Raw genomic sequence first — 27,751 nt, 5'->3', positions numbered from 1 at the left:
AAGTGGTAGAGCACCAGCCCTGAGCAAAAATAAAAGCTGATCAAGAGCACAAAGCCCTAAGTTTAAGCACCAGCACAAAAACAAAAGAAGAAGAAAGAAAAGGAAAAGAGGGCTTAAAGGTGCCCACTTGCCAGGTAGCAGAACCTTCTGGCTCCAGGGGAGCTCCTAGGCTCCTGGGGGTGAGCGATAGGACACAGCAAAGGCAGGAGGAACTGTAGAACAAGTCCTTCCATCAGAAAGGCTTGAGAACGATGGAGTGATTGGTTCCAGGAGGTGGCTTGCTGGGCCTGGGCCAGGAAGGCAGAAGCCCGGGGCTCAGCTATGGACCTGCGGGCAGCCTGGTCCTAACTTAGATTCAGAGGCAGGCAGAGAGGAACTGTGAGTATGGCCAGAACGGTTCAGTCTAAGTGCGGAGGCCAACAGGACTGGGCTAGGACAGTGGGAGGCTGAGGTCTGGTGATGAGGGGAGGGGTGAGCAGAGCAGAGAGCTATCCCAGGGTCCTCCAGCCTGTGCTGTGGCACTGACACCTTCCTACGGGAGACAACAGGGAGCTGCCAGTCCTTCGCTGGCTGATGCTACTTGCTTTGCTTCACGCACTCCCGGTCAGCCAGTCTGGGAGAGGGCCTGGGGACACTCGGGCAGAGTGGGACTCAACCCAAGGCTCCTTAGCTGGACTCTCAGATATCCTGCTCAACGTCTTCCTGGCCATTGCTGTGGACAACCTGGCAGAGGCGGAGAGCCTAACTTCTGCCCAGAAGGCCAAGGCTGAGGAGAGGAAACGCAGGAAGATGTCCAAGTGAGTGCTGTGTCCTCCACAGGGAGGAGCTGACCCCTAGCCATGGCTGACATCGCCCAGCTTTGGGGCGGGGGAGGAGGCTTCTCCCTGGAGCCAGTTGGGCAGGGGTCTCAGGGCACCTGCTCCAGGGGACAGGCTCCTGCAACAAGGACATCCAAGGCTGCTGAAGTCCGAGGAGGTGGATTTGGGGCAGGATTTAGGGGCAGGCTGGTCATGTCTAGGCAATGGATTCTGGGATTTCTCCTCTCAGCCCTGCTGAGAGTCCAGTCTTCAAGGGCCAATCTTCCTGGACGCTAGGCCTCCTCCCTCTGGGAAACAGGATTGGATGTTTAGTTCTTCACAGATTTCCCCACCTGCGAAGTGGCTTGTCTCTCTGTAGCCTGATCTTCTTCTAGGAGTAGAAGCAGGACCGAGCTAAGCATTGTCTCTTAAAATTAACGGCTGGCCTTGTGCCATGAGATGGCGTTAGGCAATGCTCTTGCTGTCTTTTGTCAGTTTCCCCACAGGAAATTGGGGAGAGTGGTATTGACCTACCTCAAGGTGAAATAGTAAAAAGTCCTTTAAGAAGTTTGATATGTCTGGATGCTGGTAGCTCACACCTGTAATCCTAGATGATCAGGAGGCTGATATCCGAGGATCACAGGTTAAAGCCATCCTGGGCAGGAAAGGCCAAGAAACTCTTACCTCTAATTAATCACCACAAAACTGGAAGTGGCGTTGTGGCTCAGGTGGTAGAATGCTAGCCTTGAGCAAAAGAGCTCAGGGACAGTGCCCAGGCCCTGAGTTCAAGCCCCATGACTACCCTCCCCCCTCCCCACCCCCACCCCCCGCCAAGTCCCGAGAGAAAAATGTTTGGGGTCAACATAGGTCCCTCTCCATCTTCTTCTTCCTTGTTTGAGTTGAAGAGGGGACTAAAGGACAAATGCCATTTTCCACACCCCTAAATGTGCATTTATCAACACTGCATCACATTTTTGTCATGTGGCTAATGACCTTTCTTAATTCTGTGTAATCAACATCACATTGTTCTAATGATAAATCACTGTGTTGACAGAAAAAAAAATTAACGGATGTTGTTAACGATGCGGATTCTGATTCATCTGGGCTGCACCAGGTCGGGTAGCCGGGGTTCTGTGTTTCTAGCAAGCTCCCAGGTGTAGCGAGTCTGCAGGTGACCGGAGGCCCACACACATGAGTATGGAACTGGGTTCTAGAGAGCAGCCTGCTTCCCCCAGTGCCTGAACCTGCAAGAATGGGACTCCCATTCCTGGAGAGGCACTATGGGAAGAGCAGAGGAGAGAAAGAGAGACCAGCGAAGGAGTCCAGACCTCTCTAAAGAGTTGGGAGCACCCTGGATAATCATGCATCCACCCTGTGAATGCCGACTGAACCAGGTGCAGAGCCTCAGTCTATCCACTCACTACCATTTCCTTGGTTTTACAACTCAGGGGTCTCCCAGACAAGACAGAAGAGGAGAAGGCCTCGACAGCCAAGAAGCTGGAGCAGAAGCCCAAGGGGGAAGGAATCCCAACCACCGCCAAGGTGAGACTTCGGGTGATATTTCACAGGATGGATGGAGAGGGTCTGAAGGCACCCCCCCTTGCCCTGTGCCTCAGGGTACCAGTGAAGTGAAAGTAGTGCGTGGGTGAGAGGCAGGGAGAAAGGGAAGGAGGAAGGGAGAGAAGGAGAGAGGACAGTGGTCCTCTGTCTGGAGAAGGCATCCCCTTGGGGCCCAGTGTATACATCTCCAGGGATTCCTGTCGCTGCTTCCTGCCTAGAGCAAGCAGGAAATCTGCCTCTCTATGAGAGGCTCTACAGAGAAGCCCAGCCTGGCTTCTCACCAGCGCTAGCCCTGCCCTGCTTGCTCTAGCTTGGCTCTGTTCATTATTCTTGGAGACCAAGGAAAAGAGCCAGGAAGCTGGGCCCCCAGAGGGGTGAGGAACCCTGACCGAAGGAGATCAGCCCTCCGGGGAGACCAAGCCAAAGGCACCGTGTACACAGACCAAGCTCGGCTCTGCCCCTGCCTGCCTCCGTGGACCTGGCTTCCAGGAGGAAGCCACGGTTGATCACACTCACCGATCCTCACGCCGTGGGGAGAGCCAGCCAGCAAGCAGAAATCCAGGCCGGCTCTTCAGCCCATGTTTAGTCAGAGCCGACAGCAGCTCTGGCTTCCTCACCATCTTCATTGTGTTCCCCCCTACAGCTGAAAATCGATGAGTTTGAATCTAACGTCAATGAGATCAAGGACCCTTACCCCTCGGCTGACTTCCCAGGTGAGGACCCTGGAAGCTAGGTAGATAGGAGCCTGGTATTGTCTATGGGGAGCGTGTGCAGGCTGAATTCTCTCCGTGGTCGGCCTCCGTGTGTCCTCTGCCTAGGCCTCTCCCCATGGAGTGTAGGACACTGGAGATGTCCCTTCTGCACCCAGCCTTGCAAATAAGCCACCTGCCAGCACACAACGGACACAGGAGCAGAGTCCACACCTAAAATTTTCATTCGCCTCAGACAGTGTATCCTGAGGGCCAGCTCTGTGCTGCAGGCCTGAGGATCTGATTTTCAGGAGTATGGAGCTTGTGGGAACACAGTCCCCCTACCAGCCATACAGAAGGGATTCTGAAGGGGGCCGCTCCTAGCCATGTAGGGATGGGGCCAGTTGCTTATCATCCAGGGCCTGGGATGGAACCATAAGTGGCACTGTTCAAAAATCCACAAGGGGAGGAGACAGGGGCTCATGGGAGGATGGATGAATAAGACATAGCTAGGCAAACCTCTCCCAACACAGACACATCACCCATGTCCGCTGCAGAAATCTTACGGGTCCAGACAGAGAAGAAAGACACATGGAGAAAGCGGAGGCCACCCAGGAGAGCGCTGGGACCCAAGGGCTCTCAAGCTCTCTCTGAGCTCACACACAAGTCCTTCAGAGCACTGAGCCGAGGAACCATTTTACGTCTTTGGGGTATTCAAAAATGACTCTGAGCTCCAGGGAGACTTTTTTGTGTGCCCCAAATGGCACACAAAATGGCGCAGGGTAGGCACTCAATAAAGAGAATGAACATATACACCACGGGATTTGGCCGAGTGAAGTGTGGTCGGATGGAGATAGCACAGAGAAGACTGGGGGAAGTTCTTCAAATTTCCCCCATAAACGAATACTGAGGATCACTCAGTGGGGGTGATCACCTCACAGGGACCATCAGTTAGGTAGGAGTGGCTGGTGTGCAAGTGGGAAGGTGGCTGCCTAGGAATGTTGAGGAAGGGGTTGGAGAGAAGTGAGGGGGGAGGGGGGGATTGAATGTGTTTATATCCAGCTTCTGTTTATTTCTTTTTCTCTTCTCTTTTCTTTTTTTGGTGGTGGAGCTAGAGTTGGAGCTTAGGGCTTTGTGCTCACTGGGCAAGCAGCTACACTTGAGCTATGGCTAGAGCCCTTTTTGCTGTTGTTATTTCTTAGGCAGGGGCTCATACCTGGGCCTTAGACAGTGATCCTCTTGTCTCTGTGTCACAAATGGCTGGAAGTATAGGCGGGCACCACTGCATTTAGCTACCTAGTTTCTTTAAAAACAACAACATATGAACAAAATGGGATATAAACCCCCCAAAAAGGAAAGAACTAGAGAGAAAAGGACACAAATGTGGCAACTCTGAGAACTAACAGTCTCTGGTAGTGAGCAGAAATTATATCTCTGGGGCCCTGCGACCATCCAGGCAGGATGAGAAGGGTAAAGTTCTGAGGAGAAAGCAAGAGGAGCAGTGGGGCGTGGGGGTGTGATTCCTATGAGCAGGAGGACTCTCCCGGGTAGGGCAGATAGAGAGCGGAATCCAGGAGCTCCTGGCCTGCAGGCTGGGGAGGGAGTAGCTGTCAGCCTTCCCCGGATGCAATCTCAGATATGCTTGAAATATCTGTCTCCTCCACCTCCCCCCTGCACACATATCCTGACTCCTGCACTCGGCCTTCCCTAGTCCTGGAAGCAGACTGAAGCTCAAGAGATACTGAATGCCTTTTTCCATGCTGGAAGGTTCTCTCCAAAACTACTGTGTTTAGATTCCTAGCCAGAGTTCATACACCTCCTCCTCTTGTCGGTTTCCCACGCTGTATGACTGAGACTCAGGAAGGCCCCCATGTCTAGCGCTGCACAGCAGCTCAACAACAAGGGCAGAACCAGACTTGGTTCTCCCGAAGCCAGGTCTCCCTGCCCCCAGCTAGTGAGTGGTGAAGGTGGTAAACATCCAGCCTAGAGACAGAAGAGGCTGCAACAAGACTCCTGGGCTTTCTTCCAGAAGATTCTGGTCCTATGCGGGGTGAGGGAGGCCCCTCTATGGCTGACTTCAGAGATTCCTTGGAGGACGCCGCAGCATTTGGGGAAACACCTCTGATGTCTCTTCTCCCCACAGGAGATGATGAGGAAGACGAGCCTGAGATCCCGGTGAGCCCCCGGCCTCGCCCCCTGGCTGAGCTGCAGCTCAAAGAGAAGGCGGTGCCCATTCCAGAAGCCAGCTCCTTCTTCATCTTCAGCCCCACCAATAAGTAGGTGGAGCCTTGGCTGCTGGAGGGCAGGGGTAACTGATGAGACAGACAGAGAGACAGAGACAGAGACAGAGAGAGATTTTGTTTCCCTGCCCTGCAAAGACCTGCTCTTATCTGTCCATTCCTACAGTTACTCTATGTAACACCCATTCCTTTAGCTTAAGGTCCTGTGACCTGTCTCCAATGCTAGTACTGGGCTGAGGCGTGGCTCAGTGGGAGAATGCTTGCCTAATGTGTGTGAAGCACTTTTTTTTCTTTCTGGGAGAAGGCAGGCTTTTAATCAGTTACTTACACACAAGGCTTATTCCTAAGAGTAGTGTTCGATGGTGCAAGGGACAGGAGTTGGGGACATCTGGGGTCTTTATTGGCTTTATGATTTTCAGCTTTCCTTTTGTTCTTTAACTACTAGAGTTTGAACTCAGGGCCTCGCCTTTGCTAGCAAGTGCTCTACCACTTGAACCATGCCCCGAGTCATTCAGCTTTAAGAGACAGAGAGCACAGGCTTCATGGAGTTTCCTGTGTCTGCCTTGGGGATGAGATCAGCCTGTCTTCTTCCTTGGAGGGAAGAACTTGAAGCAGGGGTGTGTGAAGAGGGGGGCTGGGGGAGGGCTCTGAGACTCAAGGAGCGCCGGATGCCCAGCCCGGCATGCCAGCCAGAGGAGCGAGGCGACCGTCCACACTTCATCCCGACCCAGGGCACAGGAAATGGCTCCTCACTCCTGAAGAGGGGCAGAGACCAGTGGAGTCTGAGAGTCCAGCAGCTCACAGGGCCCGCTCTCCACTCTTTCCCCCAGGATCCGCGTCCTGTGTCACCGCATTGTCAACGCCACGTGGTTCACCAACTTCATCCTGCTCTTCATCCTGCTCAGCAGCGCTGCCCTGGCTGCAGAGGACCCCATCCGGGCGGAGTCCGTGAGGAATCAGGTGACGTGGCTACCTCTGCTGGCTCTGCACCCCGCCCGTACCCCGCTTCAGCCTCCCCACCCCATTTCACACACCCCTGTGTGACCACCGACGTGGGGTTTTCCCTGAGCCGGTTTTCCCCGGCTTGCCCGTGCACTGTTTCTGACCAGTGATGGATGTCACAGCAGGGCAGAGACAGGCTGTGGCTGCCCACTCCAGATGGTGGTGGAGGCGGTAGTGATGCTGCTGGTGGGATTATGACGATGGTGGTAGTAGTGGTAATGATGTGAGGATGGGGGTGGTGACAATGGTGGAGATGATAAAGGAAGTGATGGTGATGGGAATCAAGGTGGTGGTGATAATGATGGTGATGATGGTAAAGATGATGGTGGTGAGGATGATGGTAGTGGTTGATGATGGTGGTGGCGGTGGTGGTGGTGGTGGCAGTGGTGGTGGTAATAAAGGTGGCAGTGGTTGTAATGGTGATGATGGTTAGTGGTGCTGATGCTGATAGTGATGATGGTGGTAAGGATAATGGTGATGAGGATGATTGTGGTGGAGGTTGATGGTGATGATGGTAGTGGTGAGGAAAATGGTGAGGATGATGGTGGTGGTAGTGATGGTGGTGGTGGTAAAGGACATGGTAATGGTGGTGGTGGTAATGGAGGTGATGATAGTGGGGTGGGGTGGGTAATGGAGGTGATGATGGTTTGGGTGGTAATGGAGGTGATGGTGGTGCTGGTAATGGAGGTGATGGTGGTGGCGGTAATGGAGGTGATGGTGGTGGCAGTAATGGAGGTGATGATGGCTTTGGTGGTAATGGAGGTGATGGTGGTGGTGGTGGTAATGGAGGTGATGATAGTGGGATGGGGTGGGTAATGGAGGTGATGATGGTTTGGGTGGTAATGGAGGTGATGGTGGTGCTGGTAATGGAGGTGATGGTGGTGGCGGTAATGGAGATGATGATGGCTTTGGTGGTAATGGAGGTGATGGTGGTGGTGGTGGTAGTGGAGATGATGATGGTTTTGGTAGTAATGGAGGTGATGATGGCTTTGGTGGTAATGGAGATGATGATAGTTTTGGTGGTAATGGAGGTGATGGTGGTGGTAATGGAAGTGATGGTGGTGATGGTGGTAATGGAGGTGATGATGGTTTTGGTAATGGAGTGATGGTGGTGGTGGTAATGGAGGTGATGATAGTTTTAGTGGTAATGGAGGTGATGATAGTTTTAGTGGTAATGGAGGTGATGATAGTTTTAGTGGTAATGGAGGTGATGATGGTTTTGGTGGCAATGGAGGTGATGGTGGTGGTGGTAATGGAGGTGGTGGTGGTGGTGGTGGTAATGGAGGTGATGATGGTTTTGGTAATGGAGGTGATGGTGGTGGTGGTAATGGAGGTGATGATGGTGGTGGTGGTAATGGAGGTGATGGTGGTGGTGGTAATGGAGGTGATGATGGTTTTGATAATGGAGGTGATGATGGTTTTGGTAATGGAGGTGATGGTGGTGGTGGTAATGGAGGTGATGGTGGTGGTGGTAATGGAGGTGATGATGGTTTTGGTAATGGAGGTGATGATGGTTTTGGTAATGGAGGTGATGGTGGTGGTGGTAATGGAGGTGATGATGGTTTTGGTGGTAATGGAGGTGATGATGGAGGTGGTGGTGGTAATAGAGATGACGGTGGTGGCTGTGGCAGGGGTGATGGTCATGGCGGTGGTGAGGATGGCGGTGGTGGCCATGAAAGAGGTACCATCCCTCTGCCCTTCCTCTCACTGGCTCACCCTCCCTCCTCATCCCCAGATCCTTGGGTATTTTGACATCGCGTTCACCTCTGTGTTCACCGTGGAGATTGTCCTCAAGGTGAGTGAAGGCTGTGGCCCGACAGCCCTGGGCATGAGCCCAGACCTACTGGGAGGCTGGGCTAAAGCAGACAGAGTAGAAAGAGACGGGGCTCGGGGGGCCTGGTCCCTTCTCAGGGGGGAAGACAGGGACTTCTACCCTGCCCTTCCACAAAGAAGAGGGCTGGGGCTCCCCACTCCCAGTGGGGGTGGGAGGTGGTGTGAATTGGGGCTCCCCTTGGCCTGTGAAGGTCAGGACTTGGAGAACTTAGGCTGAAGCAGGGAGCCGGGTGGTGCCAGATCTGCCGGCAGCAGTCTGTCTCTGTAGATGCTCTTCCTGAGCCGACGGAGGCAGGAAGCCCTGCTCCGGGGAGGCCAGCCTGCTCCCAGGTCCCTCCCTCTCTGTCTCCCTCCAGATGACCACCTACGGGGCCTTCCTGCACAAAGGGTCCTTCTGCCGCAACTACTTCAACATCTTGGACCTGCTGGTGGTGGCTGTGTCACTCATCTCCATGGGACTTGAGTGAGCACTGGCATGGGTGTCATCTCCCAGCCTGGGTGCCATCCGCTCGGTACCAGGGCCTCACCCCATGTTAGTCAGTAGGCTCTGTGTTGCACCAGGAGCTCTACCTAATGGCAGAGCCTGGAGATGGAGGGGGGAGGTGGACAGAGGGCAGCCCCTCCCCTTTGCTTCCTATAGAAGCTGCTAGTCTTATGGAAGAGACAGAGCCTGTAGCCACAGGGAAGAAGCCAACCAATGAGAGTTCCGCCCCTGAGCAGGGAGCCTCTTTTCTCTAGGGTGGAGTCGGGGGTGATGTGCAAAAAGGTGCTGGGTGGAGGGCTTTGGGACAGGGGGCAGGAAGGAGGCCGGGGCATGGAGGCTGCCTGGCGGGAGCTCACTGCCCCGGGCCTTGCCACTCTGCAGGTCTAGTGCCATCTCCGTGGTGAAGATCCTCAGAGTGCTGAGGGTTCTCCGACCGCTCCGGGCCATCAACAGAGCCAAAGGGCTGAAGGTAAGGAAGTGCCAGGCAGGACCCCAGGGGAGAGGGGCGACCCCAGGGGAGAGGGGTGCCAGGTCCCCACTCCAGAAACCTCCTCTCCTTGGCCAAGCTGAGAGTGAGGATGAGGTCGTGTGTCTGGGCTTCCCCAGATCCTCAACCCGCCTCCAGATCCACCCAGAGGCCACACATCTTGCACTTCTGGGGTCTCCTCGGCTGGGGTAGTGGGGTGAGTTACGCAGGCTCCGCCCCCATCCGGCGCTGTCTCCCCCAGCACGTGGTACAGTGTGTGTTTGTGGCCATCAACACCATCGGGAACATCGTCCTGGTCACCACCTTCCTGCAGTTCATGTTCGCCTGCATCGGCGTCCAGCTTTTCAAGGTGAGGTCCCGTCCACCCGAGCAGTCCCTCCGTTCCCCGCCAGGACTCCGCTGCCAGGCTGTGGCAAGAGCCAGCAATCTCTCTCCCCTCCAGCCAAGGAAGCCCCAGAACCTGAGAACAAATGTTCCTGCATGAATGCGCACATGGTGTTGTTATGTTGCATCGTGATGTGCTTTGTAGTACCCAAGCTGGAAGTCACGGCCTTGTGCTCACTAGGTACTCTAGCACTTAAGGTCTGCCCAGCCCTTTTTGCTTTGTTTTTTTTTTTTCTTTTCAAATAGGGTCTCATGCTTTTGCCCACACAAGCCTTAGACCAAAATCTTCCTACCTCTACCTTCAGAGTGGCTGGTGTTACAGACGTAAGCTGTTATGCCCAAAGAAATGAACACTTCTGAGGCTAGAATAGTCCAAGTTTATATCTGGTTGCCTGAGTGCTACCACCTCCTGTCACTGGCCCTGCAGTCACCTCTCCCCCCTCCCCCATCTCCCCCACCTTCCCCTACCTCGCCAGGCTCATCTATAACGCCCTGTAATCCTACCTCTGCTCAGCAGCCCACAGCCCCATGTGGGATGCCCGGCAACCCCCAGGCCACCAGGAGTCTCACTTCATGTCAGGGCAATCTACTCTGGCTTTCCTGGGCCTCTCTAGGACTCGGGCATGGCCTCCTCTTCCAGAGCTCTGACTTCTGGGTGCCTCTGGGCCGCAGCTCATCTGCAGGGTACAGATACTGATACCTGGAACTCACACAGACACCCCAACAGTTTCCATCACGAGCTAATCCACCCCCTGCACCATAGCATGATCTCCCGAAGTCATGGTGATAGAGGCTCAGTCCATCTTAGACATGCAATGGAATCGCATAGCCATCATTCATTCATTCATTCATTCAACAAACACATATGAAACATTTTCTCCATAATTGAGCCAGGGCCTCTGTAAAGGTTGAGGGGAGTCACAAGGCAAACTCCCAAGCCTCCTCCAAGGCGGGAGAGACAAGACTTTGAGGAGAGGAGTCAGGGTGGGGCTCCCAGGGGACCCTGAGCGGAGACAATCCTGGAGGCACAGGGCCTACGCATCCTGCTCGTGACCTTTTCCCTTTGCCCAGCAAAGCGCTGCCCCTCTCCCCACCCACACCCCTCTTTGTCAAGCATCCTGTGGAGGACAGTCTGACCTGACTCACCCCTCACCTGGCACCCAGCCCTGGGCCTAGCTGTAGGAGCGTACCACAGTCATTCCTTAAAGGAACGGAGGAGGATCCACCCTTCCTTTGCCTCCTGTGTCCGGTGCTTCAGAGCCTGCTGCCCAGCCACTAGGGGCAGCTTGGCACAGCTGGCATTTAAACCTCATGCTCTCTACGTTTCACTGTGGAGTTTTGCTTTCTGTATTACACTGGGCACTGGGTGTCTAGGGTCTGCCCAGAACCTTGCCCAGTGGCAGCTGGGCATGCTCTCTGATCTTCCCCCAGCTCACCCCCCCCACACTCCAGCAGCCCTAAGAGGGGAGTGTGAGGGCAGCACACTCCTGCGGACGGGGTGAGGGGCCCCCCAGTCGGCCCTGTGTCCTGGGCTGAGCCAGTTTCCTCTCTGGGTCTCTCATGGAGTTGCATGAGGACCTAGCAAGCGATCCCCTCTGCTCAAACCAAATCCTTTATGCCTGTTATGTGACGGAGACACACAGCAAGTGCTCTGGCCTGAGTCCGTTCCTGTGGGCACCAGGCCCGCCCACTCAGGCCCCGGGGTGGGGGCATGCTGGGTCCCGCTTCAGCCCTGAGGACAAGCTGAGGTATCGGTGCTCATCTGGGGCCCATGTCTGCATTCTTCCTCTCACAGTCTCCCTGGGGTTCAGGTCGCCACAGGCAGAAGGGGACACTGCACCCCAGGGAGATGGGGGGTCTCAATCGTGCTGGCTGTGGAAGAGAGGAGCAGGGGCTGAGGGTGCCCACATTTGCATCCTCAATCCCTGCCTGGGGTTCTCTCTGAGACCCTGGACTCACACGCAGCCTTAGCATCCAGGCCGGGGGTGGGGACAGACAGTGGAGCTGTGAAGATGAATGATGAAGGCAAGATCACCCACGCTCCCCCCCACCCCCGCCCCAGAAGAAGGGACAGGCCCCTCCTCCCAGACAGTCGGCCCTCCCTCCCCTCTCTCGGTAGTCCACTTTCTCTCCTGTTTCTGTGACATGTCTCCGTGTCTCTCTCCCCTTGCCGGATGTAGGGGAAGTTCTTCAGCTGCAATGACTTATCCAAGATGACAGAAGAGGAATGCAAGTATGCATTGCTCCGCCAGCTGAGGGGCACAGGGGCGGGGCCTTCACGTGGGGGCACCGTGGCCCTACAGGCGGGGAGCTGGAGGCCGTCTGCCATTAGGGGATGTCATAGAAGCCCCTTTGCTTGGGCAGCTGGAGGGCAGGGGGAAACGTGCAGCCGTGTCCTCGGGGGTCCTGGACACAGGCCTTGGTGCCTCTTGCATGCACACTGCCCCGGGCTCAGGGCGTGAGGGTTGGGGCGAGTACGAGGCAGCCCCCCTGTGCTCAGCGGGGTGACAGGGACTTTTCACACCAGGGGCTACTACTACGTGTACAAGGACGGGGACCCCACGCAGATCGAGCTGCGTGCACGCCAGTGGACGCACAACCACTTCCACTTCGACAACGTGCTGTCGGCCATGATGTCACTCTTCACAGTCTCCACCTTCGAGGGATGGCCTCAGTGAGTGGGAGCTGGGGCCTGCCACACTCCCCTGCGGTGGGGGGGGCGATGCCAGGAACCAGCCTCAGCCCCCTTCCACCCCCTCTGCGCCATGCCCAGCCTGGGGCCATTGTCATGAAGACAATTCGCTGATGGCTTGTCGGAGTCCAATGTGGACCGATCACTACCCAAGGCCCCTGACTGGAGGATTCTGACAAAACGCAGGGCCTTGTGGAAAGGCAGGGGCATTACAAGATTGGCTCCAGCTGCCCCTCACCTCCGCCCACCCCAGCCTACATCCGTTCCCATCCCTTGTCTGGTCAGAAGGCCCCCTTGTCCAGTGGAATAATGTCCACCCTTCCTGGGCTGGGTCCGAGCCTCATTGCTTCCCATCCTCTTCTCTCTGTCCACCCCAAGGCTACTGTACAAGGCCATAGACTCAAGCGAGGAGGACATGGGCCCTATCTACAACAACCGCGTGGAGATGGCCATCTTCTTCATCATCTACATCATCCTCATCGCTTTCTTCATGATGAACATCTTCGTGGGCTTCGTCATCGTCACCTTCCAGGAGCAGGGGGAAACCGAGTACAAGAACTGCGAGCTGGACAAGAACCAGGTGCTGGGCCACCTAGAGAGGGAGTGCACGGCCTCGCAGGCCTCCCCCTCTCCCGGGCCCATCCCAGCATCTCAGGGGTGATCTCAGAACCTCCATTTGGTACCCAGTCCTCCCTTCCACGCATCCTGCCCATTTCTAACCAGAAGCAACAGAAAGCGATGGGGTGGGGCCTTCTCATGGAATTCCCATGATGCCTCAGGCTCCCCAGGCTGGGCTGGATAGTAGTCAGAATGGGCCATGATAACTCAAGGGGGACCCAAGGGCCCAGTGGAATTCAGCCTCTCCATGGTCCCTACAGTCCCCCAGCCACCAGCCCCAAGTTCAGGGTTCCCTAAGTGCGTGGATGAAGGTGTTCTGACCTCTCCTGTCATGCCGTGTCTCAGCGTCAGTGTGTGCAGTACGCCCTGAAGGCCCGCCCACTGAGGTGCTACATCCCCAAAAACCCCTATCAGTACAAGGTGTGGTATGTCGTCACCTCCTCCTACTTCGAGTACCTGATGTTTGCCCTCATCATGCTCAACACCATCTGCCTGGGCATGCAGGTAAGGGGCCTCCTAGGAGATGGGGGGCTGAGCAGGCTGGGGCCTGGGCTCTGAGGAGAGCAGAGTGGATAGAGCAGGATTCTCTGCACCCCGCTCCGTGCCCATTTTCCCCCCACAATAGGCATTTCCCCCACATGCCAGTCGCTGAGTGGTGAGGTGTTGGATACAGCGGTGAATGGGTCATCAAGACTTAACGACAGCTGTGATCCTTTACAGACAGGCTCCCTGCACCTAGGAGCCCAAGCCACACCCAACATACACATAGTACATAGTACAACGTACACGACAAGTCCACAGCCCGCGGCCGGCAGCCCCCATCTCACAGAGGAGGGTGGGGCCAAGTCAGGCAGCAGAGCTGGGCAGCTGCCAAGGTGGGGTCACAGGTAGCCATCTGGTCTACCAGGGAGGGAAGGCAGTAAGAGAATCCCTAGAGAACATAGAGACATGGATTCATTGTGGGACATGGCAGTGGACCAAGAGTCAAGGTTGTTGTCAAGGTCGTCAATGGAAGTACCTCTCCATCTGGGGCAGTGTGCCAGAGACAGGAAGCTTGGCCAGCTAGTTCTCACTACAGTGGTGATACTAACTACCAAATCTAAGGCTCTGACAAGTCCTGTATCAATACATGGACACTGTCACCGAGTCCTCCTGTCCTGGAACTGATGTATGAATGAGCTCTGGCCTTGAAGCCCTGAAATAAATACTCTCAGCAGGCCTCGAGCTTGGACTTGGGGAACCTCCCCTCTCCCTCTTTCAATGGAAAGGAGGAGGGCAGGGTACAAAAATCTTAAGGTTTGGTGGAAGTCGGGATGACTAAAGTTACTGAAGCAGGATCCTGGATGTCTGAGCTAAAAACAGGTGGAAAGGGGAGAGGGAGGCTGAAGAAAGTGGGGGGGCAGCTCCCAGGAAGAGGAAATGCTCCAGGAATCTGATGTGAAGGCCCAAGCCCCGCCCCACATATCTCCACAGCACTACAACCAATCAGAGGAGATGAATCACATCTCAGACATCCTCAACGTGGCCTTCACCATCATCTTCACTCTGGAGATGGTTCTCAAGCTCATGGCGTTCAAGGCCAGGGTGAGTGTCCAGGCGTCGGGGCCTGACAGGCAAATGCACACACATGGCCCCGCATCACCTCACTCTCCCGGGTCAGGTAGGTCTGTGCCCACCTTTACTGCTGGGCACAGGTGAAACTTCAGGTTGCCAGAACCTACAGAATGGACGCTGTGTACCTCACCTCTGCCCCTTCTTGGAGCCAATCTTGTGGTCCTGCTTACCCTTCAGTCCTGGGCTAAAGAAGTATCCTACCTTGTTTCTGTGGTTTGTGAGTCCATTCCATTGACCCCTAAGCCAGCCTAGACACCCACCCTCTGTCAGTGCTGCTGTCAAACCTCAGACAGGCTTTGAGTGGGACTCAGAGGATGAAAAGAGCATTGACCAGCTGAGAGGAGAGGGGTATGGGTGGGTGGGAGCACTGGGGAGCCTCAGGTGGTCCTCGGAGTTATCAGTGGATCTGCATCACCTCGGATGGGAGCAGCGCCCTCTGCTGGCCCTCTGTGGGTACTCCAGAGCATCGTCACCTTGGACGGGACAGCACCACCCCTGTCAGCCACCAGAGCTTGCCTCCTCCAGAAGCTCAGTCTCTCCCACTGCTTTCCTTCCCAGGGCTACTTTGGAGACCCCTGGAATGTGTTTGACTTCCTGATCGTCATCGGCAGCATCATTGACGTCATCCTCAGCGAGATTGACGTGAGTATCCAGAAGACGAGCCATCCCTGGGGTGGGACCGAAAGCCTTTGCTCAGTCCATAGACACCTGTGCCATGGGGCACCGGGATGGTTAAAATAACGGAAATGACACATCTTCTGGAACCACAGTCCTGCAGAGCAGAGACAGCACAGGCACCCAGTGGTTACACTGGACTGCCTACCAAGGGGAGAGCTGTGGTGGAAAGCAGAGACCGTCTCTAGTTGGCATCAGGGAGGCAGCAACTGGAGTTGGAGGCAGGGTGTTAGATGTGCAAAGGTCAGGCATGCCAAATGGTCCTTCAGCAGAGCCTGTGTGTGTGTGTGCAGAGGAGAGGTAGGTGGGGTAGAACTGAAGAGGGGAGGGAGGTGCATTCATACAGCCTGAGGGAAGTCCTCAAAGGTTTTTGGGCATGCAGGAGAAAGAATGAGAACTCTACTGTGTGTGAGTGTGTGTGTGTGTGTGTGTGTGTACTTAGAATCCTAGCTGCTAAGGAAGCTGAGATCTGAGGATCATGGTTCAAAGCCAGCCTGGGAAAACAAATACATAAGATTCTTAGCTTCAATGAACCAGCACAAAGCTGGAATTGCAGATATGAGTCAAGTAAGTGGTCAAGCACCCACCATGAGCAAGAAAAGCTGAGTGAGACTGTGAGGGCCAGTGTTCAAGTCCCAGTATTGACATGAGAGAGAAGAGAGAGGAAGGGGGGGGAGGTTTTATTGGAGCCAAGGTGCAGATAAAGTCCGATGTGGACGTGTGCAAAGGAAGAGAAGGTGTGTGCAAAGGCCCTATGCCGAGAGTGTGCACTGAGTGTGGGGAGCAGCAGGAGACCCCCCTGAAGCTGCGGTGGGCAGGGGAGAGGACAAAAGGAAAGTAGACAGAGTTCGGTCGCCCAGAGTCTGGTTGTCCTTGAAGGCCACGGTTGCAATCTTGTGTCTACTCTGAAGAGTCAAGCCTTTTGGGAGAAGTGGACCCCCATGAAGGGCTAGGGGCTGGAGAGACGACGAGACGTGGTCAGTGTTGGATTTAGTGTGAGGCTGAGCCCTGCATGGAGGCAGTGGCCTCAGGACCTGGAACAAGAGATTCAAGATGGAGGGACGAGGCCCTGGGGCGGATGGAGAAACGGCAGCAGGCCGGTGTTGCAGGCACTGGGTAGGGTGGTCTCAGGCAGCGAGGTCCACCGACAACGGTCTCCCAGGCCCCACGCTCCAAAGGGTCCCATTGCAGAGCCCAAGCTGAGAACAGCTGCAGAGCGGAGGACAGAGGAGGCAGGAGGAGACCGTGCAAGAGGCAGAGGCCAAAAACAAGAGACAGCTTTGCTCTGCGATGGTACGAGGCAGCATCCGGGGCGGGGCAGAGCCAGTGCAGGGGTGAGAGGGACGGGAGGGCGGAGCAAGGCAAGGGACAGCGTCCATCTTCTGTGCTATCCCAGCCAGAGCTATGTGGCTTCCTTCTGAGCTTCCTACTGCTCAGTCCTAAGCTTATTAGCTGTGATTTTGAGGGAGCACAGTGCGGGGGGATGTTGAGAGAGGCTAGAAAGGGGGACAGCTGAGCAAAAGGCTTAGTCTGTGAGGAAGGAGGCGGGCTGAGCGCTGGCAGGGGTGCCACCTTCTGGGGACTTGGCTGCCACGCTGGCTCTCCAGCACGGGGTGGGGGGGAGATGGGGGGTGCCTTGCTCACCCCTGTGCCAGACAGCACTCCATCTGCTCCAGACTGATGAGGGATGGGGTGAGATGTGGGCTTGCCAGGGAGAGGGAGAGAGAATGAGAAAGAGACTGACAAAGAGAAAGGAGTGAGAGAAAGAAAGAGATGGGAGGGAATGAGCGACAGAAAGAGAGACTGTTGAGCATTTCCATCTATGTTTACTGGGAAACTCACATCCCAAGGGCCTGTGGTTTGAGAGTAGCACTTAGCCACCAGTACTATCAGGAGAGACTATTGATCAGCCAAAAGCACCCAGATCAAAAATAGTTACTTCCTGAGAGTTGAGGGCTGTGTAGAGGAAGCCTGAATAAATCAAAGCGGTCTTCTTGGCTATTGGAGGTCAGAGAACATCACAGATAATTATCCAATTCATTTTATTTTTTATTTTTTAAATGGTATTGTTATTATAAAGGTGATATACAGAGGGGTTATAGTTTCAAAAGTCAGGTAAACAGTACATTTCTTTTTGGATAATGTCACCCCTTTCCTCACTCTCTGATTTTATTTTCTTGAGTAGCAAATGTACCTCACCTGGAATATGTGCTTGAAGTTAATGTTAAGATTGATTTCTATTCCTGGATTGGGTTCAGTGATGTATAACTGTAATCCCAGCTACATGGAAAGTAGACACAAAGAATTACAGTTTGAGGCTGGGTCCATTAACATGAGACCTGATCTTGAAAATACATAAGAAGCAAAACAAAACAAAACAACCAGGGGTGCGGGTCTTGAGTAGTAGAGTACTTCTCTAGATGAGTTCAATTCTGAATATTGAAAAAAGAAATCAAATCACATTTCTGACACATAAACAGAAAAGATCAACTATTGCAATGATATAAATTCTGCATCCTTCCAATATAGTTGCTACTAGGTGTGGGTGTCTACTGACCATGTAAAACCTGGCTAGTGGAACTGAGGTACTGGAATGGAATTTGCTTGGCTGCCTGTGCCTGTGGCCTTTGTACTCACCATACAAGTCCAGAACCCAGTTACCATCATGGCTGCCCATCAGATCACCCAGAAAGCACACAAACCCCTAAAGCCAGGTGCTAGAATGGACTGTAGAATGGACTTCACTGGCCTGAATGGGCTTCCCACAAAGGCCTATATTTTAAGAGAAAAAAAAATTCCAAGTAATTCTGACATGCACAGCCAGGGCTGCCAGCCAGTGGTCCAAAGCAAAGCTGTTCAAGTGTGCAGACCAGCCTCAAACTCTGCAGAAATTCAACAACTCCTTGTGACCCAGGGCTGCGGGGAAATGGCTCCTCCTGAAATGTGGCCTAAGGGAGGAGCTTAGAGGGGGAAACAGTGGTTATCTCCACACCCCCAAACCCCTGCTCTTTAAGAGCCTGGCCACTGAAGCATGAGCTGTAATTCTGGTCTAAGTCCTAGGCAGAGGGGCATCTGCTGGGGGTATTGGCTCCCCCAGAGGAGCTCCACCCCTCTGGAAGCTGCAAACTTTCATGAGGGCTTCAGCCCCAGCTTCAGGGCAAACAGGGGTGAATCCACTCAGAGTGATGTAGGAATTTCCCAGAATGCCCTTGGCAAGGTTGTCCCCAGCATCCTATAACCCAGGCCCAGGAAGAACCCGAGCCCTGTACCCACAGCTGTAGAGGTGAGAAAGGGCCTGCCTGTGTCTAGCCTTCCCTCCCCTTCTTGTATCCTCGCCCAGCCTCTTGTTCCTCATTCCCTCCCACCACCCTGGGCCCCTGACTACAACCACAGGAGAGTGGGAGGGGGCTTCCTCTCCTGCCTCCCATCTTGTTCTCCCTGTAACTCTCCCCTGTGTCTGTCCTTTCTGACACCTCTCTTCACCTCCCTCCCATGTGTCCCTCCTCTTTCCTGTTCCTCCCCTCCCCTCGTCTCTTTCTCTCCACAGACTTTCCTGGCCTCCAGCGGGGGACTGTATTGCCTGGGTGGAGGCTGCGGGAACGTTGTAATTCCAGGCTGCATGAGCCCGTCTAGCACGCGGCCGACCAGCTCTGCCCTGCAGCTTGCATGCCCTCGCTGGCTGCATGCATGGCATGGGGTGCCAAGCATTTCCGGGCTCCCTTCTCCAGGGAGCGGGTCCGCTCGGGCCTGGGCTGGGGGAGGTGGGGGCTCCGTGGTAGAATGTGCATGGATGCGGTGGCCTCCTTAGACCCCTAGGGAGCAGGGTGAGGGTCTAACCCAGCAGGGGAACACAGCCCCGAGGGGACTGCACTGCCACAGAGCCTTAGTGGCAGCTCATCGGGCACAAAGCCTGGGGGGAGGGGGAGACACAGGGAACCGGCCAAAGAGGCCTCTCGCTGCCCCAATTGTCTGTGTTGAAGAAAGTAGGCACAGCCCACGCCCATAGTTTACGCCTGTCATCCTAGCTACTTGGGAGGCTGAGATCTGAGGATCTCGGTTGGAAGCCAGCCTGGGCAAGTGAGTCTATGAGGCTTTTATCTCCAATGACTCACCAGAAACAGGAAGTGGCACTGTGGCTCAAAGTGGTAGAGCACCAGCCTCGAGCAAAAGAGCTGAGGGACAGCACCCAGGCCCTGAGTTCAAGCCCCACGACTGACCTAAAAAAGAAGAAAGAAAAGAAAGCTGGCACGGGGCTAGAGCTTGCCTAAGTGGATACTTGAGAGTCCCCTAGAAGTTAGGACAACAGGCCAGATAGGCTTTGGGGACATCTTTGCATTGGAATGTTCTAGAAAGGGGGGCACAGGATGGCCACCAGCGTACTTAGCTCAGTGGCAGCTTGAAAGGGGACACGAGGCCCCCAGAGAGCTGGCAGTGGTCTGGCTGAAGCCCTGCTGTTGGCTACTCTCAGCACAGCTTGTCCACCTGCTGCTAGCTGACCAGTCCCAGATCCCCGGGGCCCAGATGGGCCCTGAGGGAGGGGCTGGGCCTTCCCCCTGCCGTGCACACCTCCCTGACACTCACCCACTGCGCCTCCGGCCCCTCCCTGCCCCCTCCTGAGGCGCCACCCCCAGACTGACCTCTGGGGCTGCTGCCCCCCCCCCCCGCAGGACCCGGATGAGAGCGCCCGCATCTCCAGCGCCTTCTTCCGCCTGTTCCGTGTCATGAGGCTGATCAAGCTGCTGAGCCGGGCAGAGGGAGTACGCAACCTGGTGTGGACATTCATCAAGTCCTTCCAGGTGTGGAGAGCCGGGGACCCTGGGAACTGCCCTGGTGCGGGGAGGGGGGTGGGCTGCGGGGCAGGGGTGGGGCCTGTGGCTCACACTCTCCCCCCCACCCCTCCCGCAGGCTCTGCCATACGTGGCCCTGCTCATCGTCATGCTCTTTTTCATCTACGCAGTCATTGGCATGCAGGTGAGGACAAGCCCAGGGTGAGTCCAGTCCAGTGAGATGGGCATCTTGGACCCGGGAAACCCTTACCAGCACGGGGATGGGACCCTGCATCTTCTCTGCCCCCCCACGCCCCATATCCCAGTGGCCCAGGGGGGCAGTAGCCAGGCTCAGCAAGAAGGTCGCTTGGGCTCTGTAGCCAGATGCTGCGGTGTCAGGGCCAGGATGTGGCCCCTGGCAGGTGATGAACAGCAATGGTCAGATCTGGGCTCTGAGGACTTGGCTGGGGCCCCGCCCTGAGTCCTGCCCACGCCGTGACTTCCTAGGCCCTCTTTCTCCAATGGGACGAACTGGCCCAACTTTCCTGTGCTTTGACAGGAAGAATGTGACACGATCTAGACAACCAAACGCCCCTGGTTTGGTTTGGATAAAAGGTCAAGGAGGGAGCCGCCTGTACCAACAGATCTCTGTGCTTCACAGATGTTTGGAAAGATCGCCATGGTGGATGGGACCCAAATAAACCGGAACAACAACTTCCAGACCTTTCCACAGGCCGTGCTGCTTCTCTTCAGGCAGAGTCCTCCTGCCCCGCCCACTGCCCCCCCAGCCTTGGCCCCTGTGCTCCATCCCAATCTGCACTGGAGACAGAGCTAAGCCCCACATCTGCCCTGCACCCCAAAGGCTCTTGCTTGGCTTAGTGGCCCAGCCGTCGCCCTCTGGAAGGTCTTGCATTGTTGTTTAGCACTGAGCCCCTCCTGGAGTGTCACCTGTTCCTCCATCCAGCCTCACCAGCATCGGAGCAGCCAGCCCTGGAGGGCCCTGGCCTCCCCACTGCCCCAGCAGTGCCCGCTCCTGGGCGACCTGAGGTGGAGCTGCGCTGTTCATTAGCACTCTAAGAGGGAGGAGCAGAGGGCAGCCAGTGCGGAAGCTTGCAGGCTTTGTGCCCCTGGGCATCTGGCCCCCAGTCTGCTCCTTTGCTGTCCCACCAGGCTGCTAGCTCCTGATCACCGGGCAGGGGGTGCAGGCCAACAGGAGCTCTCTTCTCTCCTCCAGGTGTGCCACAGGTGAGGCGTGGCAGGAGATCCTGCTGGCCTGCAGCTACGGGAAGCTGTGTGACCCAGAGTCAGACTACGCCCCCGGGGAAGAGTACACGTGCGGCACCAACTTCGCCTACTATTACTTCATCAGCTTCTATATGCTCTGCGCCTTCCTGGTGAGATGCCAGCCCCCCCCCAGGGTGGGGGTGGCGGGGAGGGAGGGGCGGGCCGAGGAACCAAGGGAGGGGGCCTGCTAGAGCTCTGGACAGCTGTGTCCCTCCAGGGATCCAGTCGAGGTCCAGCCTGATTGTCCCTCGTTCCTCTCATCTTGGATATCTTCGTTTGTGAGCCCTTTCCCTTGCCCCAAAGAGATTACAGACAGTTCTTACTGCATATGTAGTGTGTATACCGTGTGTATTATACACATTACATATGTGTGCATGGATGTGCTTTTATGTGTTAGCAATTAGACATCAAGAGGAATTTAAAGAGGCCATGTCTTAAATAGGTAGGGACTCCCTATAAAGACATTTATCCCTATCTGCTTCTTGGATGAGAAAGTTACCCTACTTTGTGGATTGAAACTCTGCAAACTGGGCTTCCCAGCCGGGGTTAACCCAGAAAATGATGGTGCATGCCTACTATTCTCTTAACCCAGCTCCATCCAGAGGTGGGAAAGTCACAGTCTGAGGCTGGACCAGGCTAAAACACAAGACTCTATCTGGAAAGCAAAAGGTTTGCAGGCTCATGGCTCAGTGGTAGCATGAGGCCTGAAGTCAATCCCTAGTACTGAGGAGGAGAAATGGAATGAAGAGAAAAAGAGAGGAAAGGAGGGAAGGAGGGAAAGAAGGAAGGAGGGAAGGAGGGAAGGAGGAAAGGAAGAAAGGAAGGAAGGAAGGAAGGAAGGAAGGAAGGAAGGAAGGAAGAAGGGAAGGGGGAAGGGAAGGGGGAAGGAGGGAAGGAAGGAGGGAAGGTGGGAAGGAGGGAGAGAAAGAGGGAGAGGAGAGAAAAGGAAGGAGGAAAGGAAGAAAGGAAAGAGAAAGAGAATAAGAAAAAGGATTAGAAGCTGAGCAGTATCAGTTGTGAGGCTGTCCATAGAAAGGCCTAGTGTTTTCTTTCCTATAGTTGTTTAAAACCTTTGATGGCCTGGATGTGCCTAGCTCTGGACTCTGCTCAGAGGCCAAAATCATGCATAAGGCCTAGTCCTGACCCTGGCTGAGCTCACGGGACAAGGAGAGCCCATGAGTGGACAAGCCTGACCATTCCTAAGGGTCCTCAGAATAGACAGAAATCATGAGAGGGACTTGGGCCGGGGCCCCGAGGAGAGCAGAGCGCCTCCCTGGGTGGGGGCAGCCAGCTGAGACTGGAGAAGCTGACACAGAATGCTCCAGCTGGGTTGAGAGAAGCTGGTGGTGCCGCTGTGCATGCAGGAGCAGAGGCAGGGCCAGTCTGGCTTCCTGGGGAGTGTGGGTAGAGCAGGAGGGCCTAGACAAGAGGTACTGTGGCCACATACCCCGTGGACACCTCCTGGCGCCCCCCCAATCCTCACATCAACTGCCTTTCCTGAAACCAACGGTCTTCTTGCAGATCATCAACCTCTTCGTGGCTGTCATCATGGACAACTTTGACTATCTCACACGCGACTGGTCCATCCTGGGTCCGCATCATCTGGATGAGTTTAAGGCCATCTGGGCTGAGTACGACCCAGAGGCTAAGTGAGTCCAATCAGGGTCCCCTGGGGGCTCACTCTCTTCTCCTTTCATCCACCCATTGCTAGGGCATAAGCTGGAAAAGACCTCCAGCCTCCCACGGTGGAGAGATGCTGGACTTCCTAGGTCATCTAGCCTCTGCTTGACCATGGGAACTCAGCCCCTCACCAGGCACTCCAGGCCTGGCTGTGCCAGTGTATTCTGCTGCTGAGGACTGAACTCGGTTAAAATGCAGAGTCCCATGCATAAAGGGGTCAGAATCCATGTTTCCAGGTGCTCTGTCAGGCCCATTTAATTCTCACCACAGCCCATGACTCAGACTTCCTGATCGTTTGAGTTTCACCTGCAAGGGAAATGAGATTCAGAGAGATTTGTTGTGCTTACCCTGGCTTAACATAGTCAGGGAAGAGATGGCACCAAGAATCAAGGCAGGTCTGTCCAGAGGTGTGCTGGAGCAGCTCGGCTTTGATGCATTTGTGTTAGGGGGATCAAAACCAGTCCTCCAATAAGGCCTACGCCAGCCCCCTGCCACAGACAGGAATCACTGAGTCTCCTTTACAGCCAGCCCAGAGAAAGCAGGCCCATACTTAGGTCCTTCCAACATGATTTTTCTCAAGGCGATGCAAGCTTGCTAAGGCTTGCCTTGGTACTTGACTCATCTGGCTTTCCTGACTGCTCTGATTTATGCTGCTTTTGTGGGGGCATAGTTGCGATGAAAACATGGTTTCTAGCTCCCAAGCAGTCCTTGGAAATGGGCCTACACGAACAACACACACACACACACACACACACACACACACACACACACACCCTTGATCCACACACTCTACTTCTATTAATACAGCCTGTGCTGGTTTGCCCAAAACCTAAAGGGCTTAGCATAGGGAAAATGAGGTACAGGTTTACACTTGGAGATCCCCTACCCAAGAGGACATCCCCTAAAAAGAGAGTCATTATCTAAAACAGAGCATCACTCCTGCTAGTGGACAAAGTGCCACCAATCCTCATCTTTTCTTTTAAAAGGATGCTAGGGCTGGGATGCTGGTGGCTCACACCTGTAATCCCAGCTATTCAGGAAGCTGAGATCTGAGGATTATGGTTTGAAGCCAGCCTGGGCTGAAAAGTCTGTGAGACTCTTACTTCCAATAAACTACTAAAATAGCCGGAAGTGGTGCTGTGGCTCACGGGATACAGCGCTAGCCTTGAGCAAAAGCAGCTCAGGGACAGCGCCCACACCTTGAGTTCAAGCCCAAGAGGATGCTAGGCTCCTTCATCCTCAGCAAAGTTGGCAGATGAGGAAGTCCCCCCTGTGCCTGGCCCCTTCCCCCCACCCCTGTCTGACCAGGAGGAAGCTGGTGGGTGGGGCTCTGGGCGTATGAGTGCCCATGTCATCCGCAGGGGTAGGATAAAGCACCTGGACGTCGTGACGCTGCTGAGGAGGATCCAGCCCCCTCTAGGCTTTGGGAAGTTCTGCCCACACCGCGTAGCATGCAAGGTAACCGGAGCAGGCTGCCAGGCAGGGGTGGCTTCCTGGGAGAGGAAGAGGCCCAGGTGCCACAGGGCAGGGCAGCTGGCAGAGTGAGCCGAGGAGGGCAGTGATCTCAGCTTCCATCACGGTAACAAATAGCTGAGCTAATCACCTTAGAGCAAAGGTAGCTGAGTGCTGGTGGCTCACGCCTGTCATCCTAGCTACTCAGGAGGCTGACATCTGAGAATCACGGTTCAAAGCCAGCCTGGGCAGGAAAGTCTGTGAGACTCTTATCTCCAATGAACCACCAGAAAACTGAAAGTGGCGCTGTGGCTCAAGTGGTAGAGCACTCACCTTGAGCTGAAGAGTTGAGGGACAGCGCCCAGGCCCAGAGTTCAAGCCCCACGACTGACCAAAAACAAACAAACAAAAAAACGAAGAACAAAGGTGTCTTTTGCTCACAGCTTAGGGGGGCTCTAGTTCATGATCAAAAGCCCCATTGACTATAGGCCTCTGGACCTAACATCATCATGGTGAGAGCTCATGGCAGAGCAAACCAGCACGTATCACAGCTGAGACCAAAGGAGGATGGACCCTGGGTCCCACAGCCCCACTAGCACATGGCCCCTGAGGACCATCCACCTCTTATAGTTTCCCCCAGGGAGCTGAGCTTTTATAAGCACAGAGGCCTTGGGGACATTCCACATCCAAGCCACGGTCGCTGTCTGATGGGCACGAGTCTTGCTGATGTTGCCCCCAGAATGGTTCCATCCGCTCGTAGAAGGGAGTCCCTCGTAGAAGGGCCTACACCCTGGCCCTCAGACCCCAGTCCCTCCCAGGCCACAGAGCCGGTGGGTGACCTGCCGAGCTTGGCAGGGTCTCAGCCGCTGCCTGTCCCGCGCAGCGCCTGGTGGGTATGAACATGCCCATGAACAGCGACGGCACGGTCACCTTCAACGCCACGCTCTTCGCCCTGGTGCGCACGGCCCTCAAGATCAAGACGGAAGGTGAGAGCTCTCCAGGACGCTTCCTGACATGGATTCTGCCAGACTCTCAAAGCAGAAGCTTGGGATCAGGAGCCACAGGAAGAAGCAGAGGAGCCCAGACCGTGGCCCCCGGCCCCTTGGGGCTTGGAGGAAACTGGGGAGTTCTCTCAGCGGGGCGAGTCTGCTGAGGACCTGTTCCCACACTCCATAGCTGTGTCTGGGGGCCAGAGGGTCACCTAAGCCAGCACAGGGGTGGGGTCCCCTGGGGTTGGCTCTGAGCGGGGCAGAGGTGGAGCTCAGTAGTGTTGGGCAGGCTGAGAGAGCCCACCCTTGATTTCCCTAAAGCTATAGATCCTCACCTACTGGGAAGGCAGACATAACAGGAGTAGGGGAAGGAATGAGCATGGACCTGGATGGTCTAGGGGCCGCTCTTACCTCTCCCCGGCCACAGGTAACTTTGAGCAGGCCAATGAGGAGCTGAGAGCCATCATCAAGAAGATCTGGAAGAGGACCAGCATGAAGCTCCTGGACCAGGTCATCCCTCCCATCGGAGGTGGGTGTGGCTTGGGGAGAGCAGAAAGGGGAAGCGGCGTCTACAAGACGCTGAAGGAAGCTTCCTGACTGTCCCACCATCGACAGGAACTTCAGACCCACCATGAATAGTTTCTCAAGGGACCTTACAAAAAGGAGAGTCTCACAAGGTCAAGGTTAAGCAACAATTTAGTAAAACACAATAAGATTGGGAGAAAAGGGCAGAGGAAGAAGAAATATCTCTTGTTTGACATGCACATGAGAGTCAAAAGAATCAGATTTTAGCTGGTAGCTCATGCCTATAATCCTAGCTACTCAGGAGACTGAGATCTGAGAATTACGGTTCAAAGCCAGCCTGGGCAAGAAAGCCCATAAGACTCTTATCTCCAATTAACCATCATAAAACTGAAGTGGTGCTGTGGCTCAAAGCTGTAGAGCACTTGGGCAAAAGAGCTTAGGGACAGTGCCCAGGCCCTGAGTTCAAGCCCCATGGACAACAACAACAACAAAGACAGAAGATCAAATCTTTATATTAATGAGCTGGAAACTACTTATGATCTAGCATTCCCTAACCATTCTGTTGAGTATCCATTGAGACAAAGGCCTTAGAATGGATTACCCAAAACATGGAGACTTCTTCCTATTTGTCTAACATGCCCCTTAAGAGTTTATAGCTTTCTGCTGGGCACCAGTGGACTCACACCTGTAATCCCAGCTATTCAGGAGGCTGAGAACTGAGGATCATAGTTGAAAGCCAACCCTGGCAGGAAAGTCCAGAAGAATTTTATTTCCAAATAACAACACACACACACACACACACACACACACACACAAAGCTGGAGCCAGGTGCCAGTGGCTCATGCCTGTAATCCTAGCAACTCAGGAGGCTGAGATCTGAGGACTGTAGTTTAAAAACAGCCCAGGAAGTTTGTGAGACTCATATGTCCAATACACTACTAAGAAGTGGCACTGTGGCTCAAAGGGTAGAGTGCTAGCCTTGAACCTATTAAGCTCAGAGACAGAACTCAGGTCCCCTGAGTTCAAGCTCCAAGATGGGGGGGGCAGAGGTGGAGAGCTGCAAGTGTATCTGTGGCTCAAGTGGTATAGCACTAGTCTGGCCCACTGCTGGCTGCTCCCAGCAAAGCCTGGTGTGAACAAGCTCAGGAATAGCACCTAGGTCCTAGGTTCAAACCCCAAGACCAGCACTAAAAACAAAAACAAACAAAAAAAGAGTTTATAGTTTCTTATCTTCCAAAATAAGAAGGCAGATTGACTCTTAATTCTGCCTCCTTAGTCTTATAACATCTAGAAGGAGAAGGGAGGCTAATGGGAAAACAGCTAGTCATGTCAGTGTTAATTTCCTGGATCTGTGTTAACTCTGGAATCTGACCTTTCGCATATGTTTAATTATTTTTAATTTCCCTATCCACTTCATCTATCTATCTATGTGGTCTCACAAGTAGTCCTACAAGAACCTGAGACTAATCCAAGAGCTCTGTAAATACCTTAGCTAGACCCCCATGGGCATCTACAGGCAGCCTCAGGCCTCGGGGCAGGAAGTGCCCACTGACACAGCCCGCAAGGCAAGGGAGGGCTTTGGACTCGGTGTCAGCTCCCTCTGAAGTCAGGACCTCCTTCCCTGACTCCTGCAGATGACGAGGTCACCGTGGGGAAGTTCTATGCCACCTTCCTCATCCAGGAACACTTCCGGAAGTTCATGAAGCGCCAGGAGGAATATTATGGCTATCGGCCCAAGAAGGACACTGTACAAATTCAGGTAAGCCCCCCCACACACACACAGAGCCCTGCTGATCCATGGCTTCAAGAGCTAGATCTTCTTTCAGAGGCAGAGGGAGGGAAGGAGGTAGAGAAGAAGGAAATGAGATGACAATTTGGGATGGTCCACAAGGAAAAGAGAAGCAGGAGGTCTCCAGACAAAGGAACAGAGGGTAGCTACTCAGAAGGATGAGATCTGAGGATCATGGTTCAAAGCCAGCC

The 27,751-nt window shown here is 54.6% G+C and overlaps 1 protein-coding gene across 1 annotated transcript in view; it reads left to right on the top strand.

Annotated features, from left to right (window-relative positions):
* The window catches only part of Cacna1s (calcium channel, voltage-dependent, L type, alpha 1S subunit), a 64,292-nt gene that overhangs the window by 32,313 nt on the left and 4,228 nt on the right, over positions 1-27,751 (top strand). Inside the window, exons 14-38 of the mRNA XM_013017306.1 lie at positions 683-797; positions 2,246-2,339; positions 3,001-3,070; positions 5,190-5,322; positions 6,117-6,246; positions 8,024-8,083; positions 8,478-8,584; positions 8,987-9,074; positions 9,334-9,441; positions 11,657-11,709; positions 12,004-12,150; positions 12,547-12,748; positions 13,132-13,290; positions 14,260-14,370; positions 14,959-15,042; positions 18,623-18,679; positions 19,743-19,871; positions 19,981-20,046; positions 20,503-20,594; positions 21,076-21,235; positions 22,647-22,774; positions 24,167-24,263; positions 25,141-25,243; positions 25,674-25,775; positions 27,406-27,530. Of these exons, the coding sequence (XP_012872760.1) occupies positions 683-797; positions 2,246-2,339; positions 3,001-3,070; positions 5,190-5,322; positions 6,117-6,246; positions 8,024-8,083; positions 8,478-8,584; positions 8,987-9,074; positions 9,334-9,441; positions 11,657-11,709; positions 12,004-12,150; positions 12,547-12,748; positions 13,132-13,290; positions 14,260-14,370; positions 14,959-15,042; positions 18,623-18,679; positions 19,743-19,871; positions 19,981-20,046; positions 20,503-20,594; positions 21,076-21,235; positions 22,647-22,774; positions 24,167-24,263; positions 25,141-25,243; positions 25,674-25,775; positions 27,406-27,530 (2,720 nt within the window). The remainder of the gene's footprint in view (positions 1-682; positions 798-2,245; positions 2,340-3,000; positions 3,071-5,189; positions 5,323-6,116; positions 6,247-8,023; positions 8,084-8,477; positions 8,585-8,986; positions 9,075-9,333; positions 9,442-11,656; positions 11,710-12,003; positions 12,151-12,546; positions 12,749-13,131; positions 13,291-14,259; positions 14,371-14,958; positions 15,043-18,622; positions 18,680-19,742; positions 19,872-19,980; positions 20,047-20,502; positions 20,595-21,075; positions 21,236-22,646; positions 22,775-24,166; positions 24,264-25,140; positions 25,244-25,673; positions 25,776-27,405; positions 27,531-27,751) is intronic.

This window comes from Dipodomys ordii, unplaced genomic scaffold (assembly GCF_000151885.1).
Source record: "Dipodomys ordii isolate 6190 unplaced genomic scaffold, Dord_2.0 Scaffold35, whole genome shotgun sequence".
Classification (NCBI taxonomy): Eukaryota; Metazoa; Chordata; class Mammalia; order Rodentia; family Heteromyidae; genus Dipodomys; species Dipodomys ordii.
Note: the sequence above shows the minus strand (reverse complement) of the source record. Positions and strands in the feature narration are given on the sequence as shown.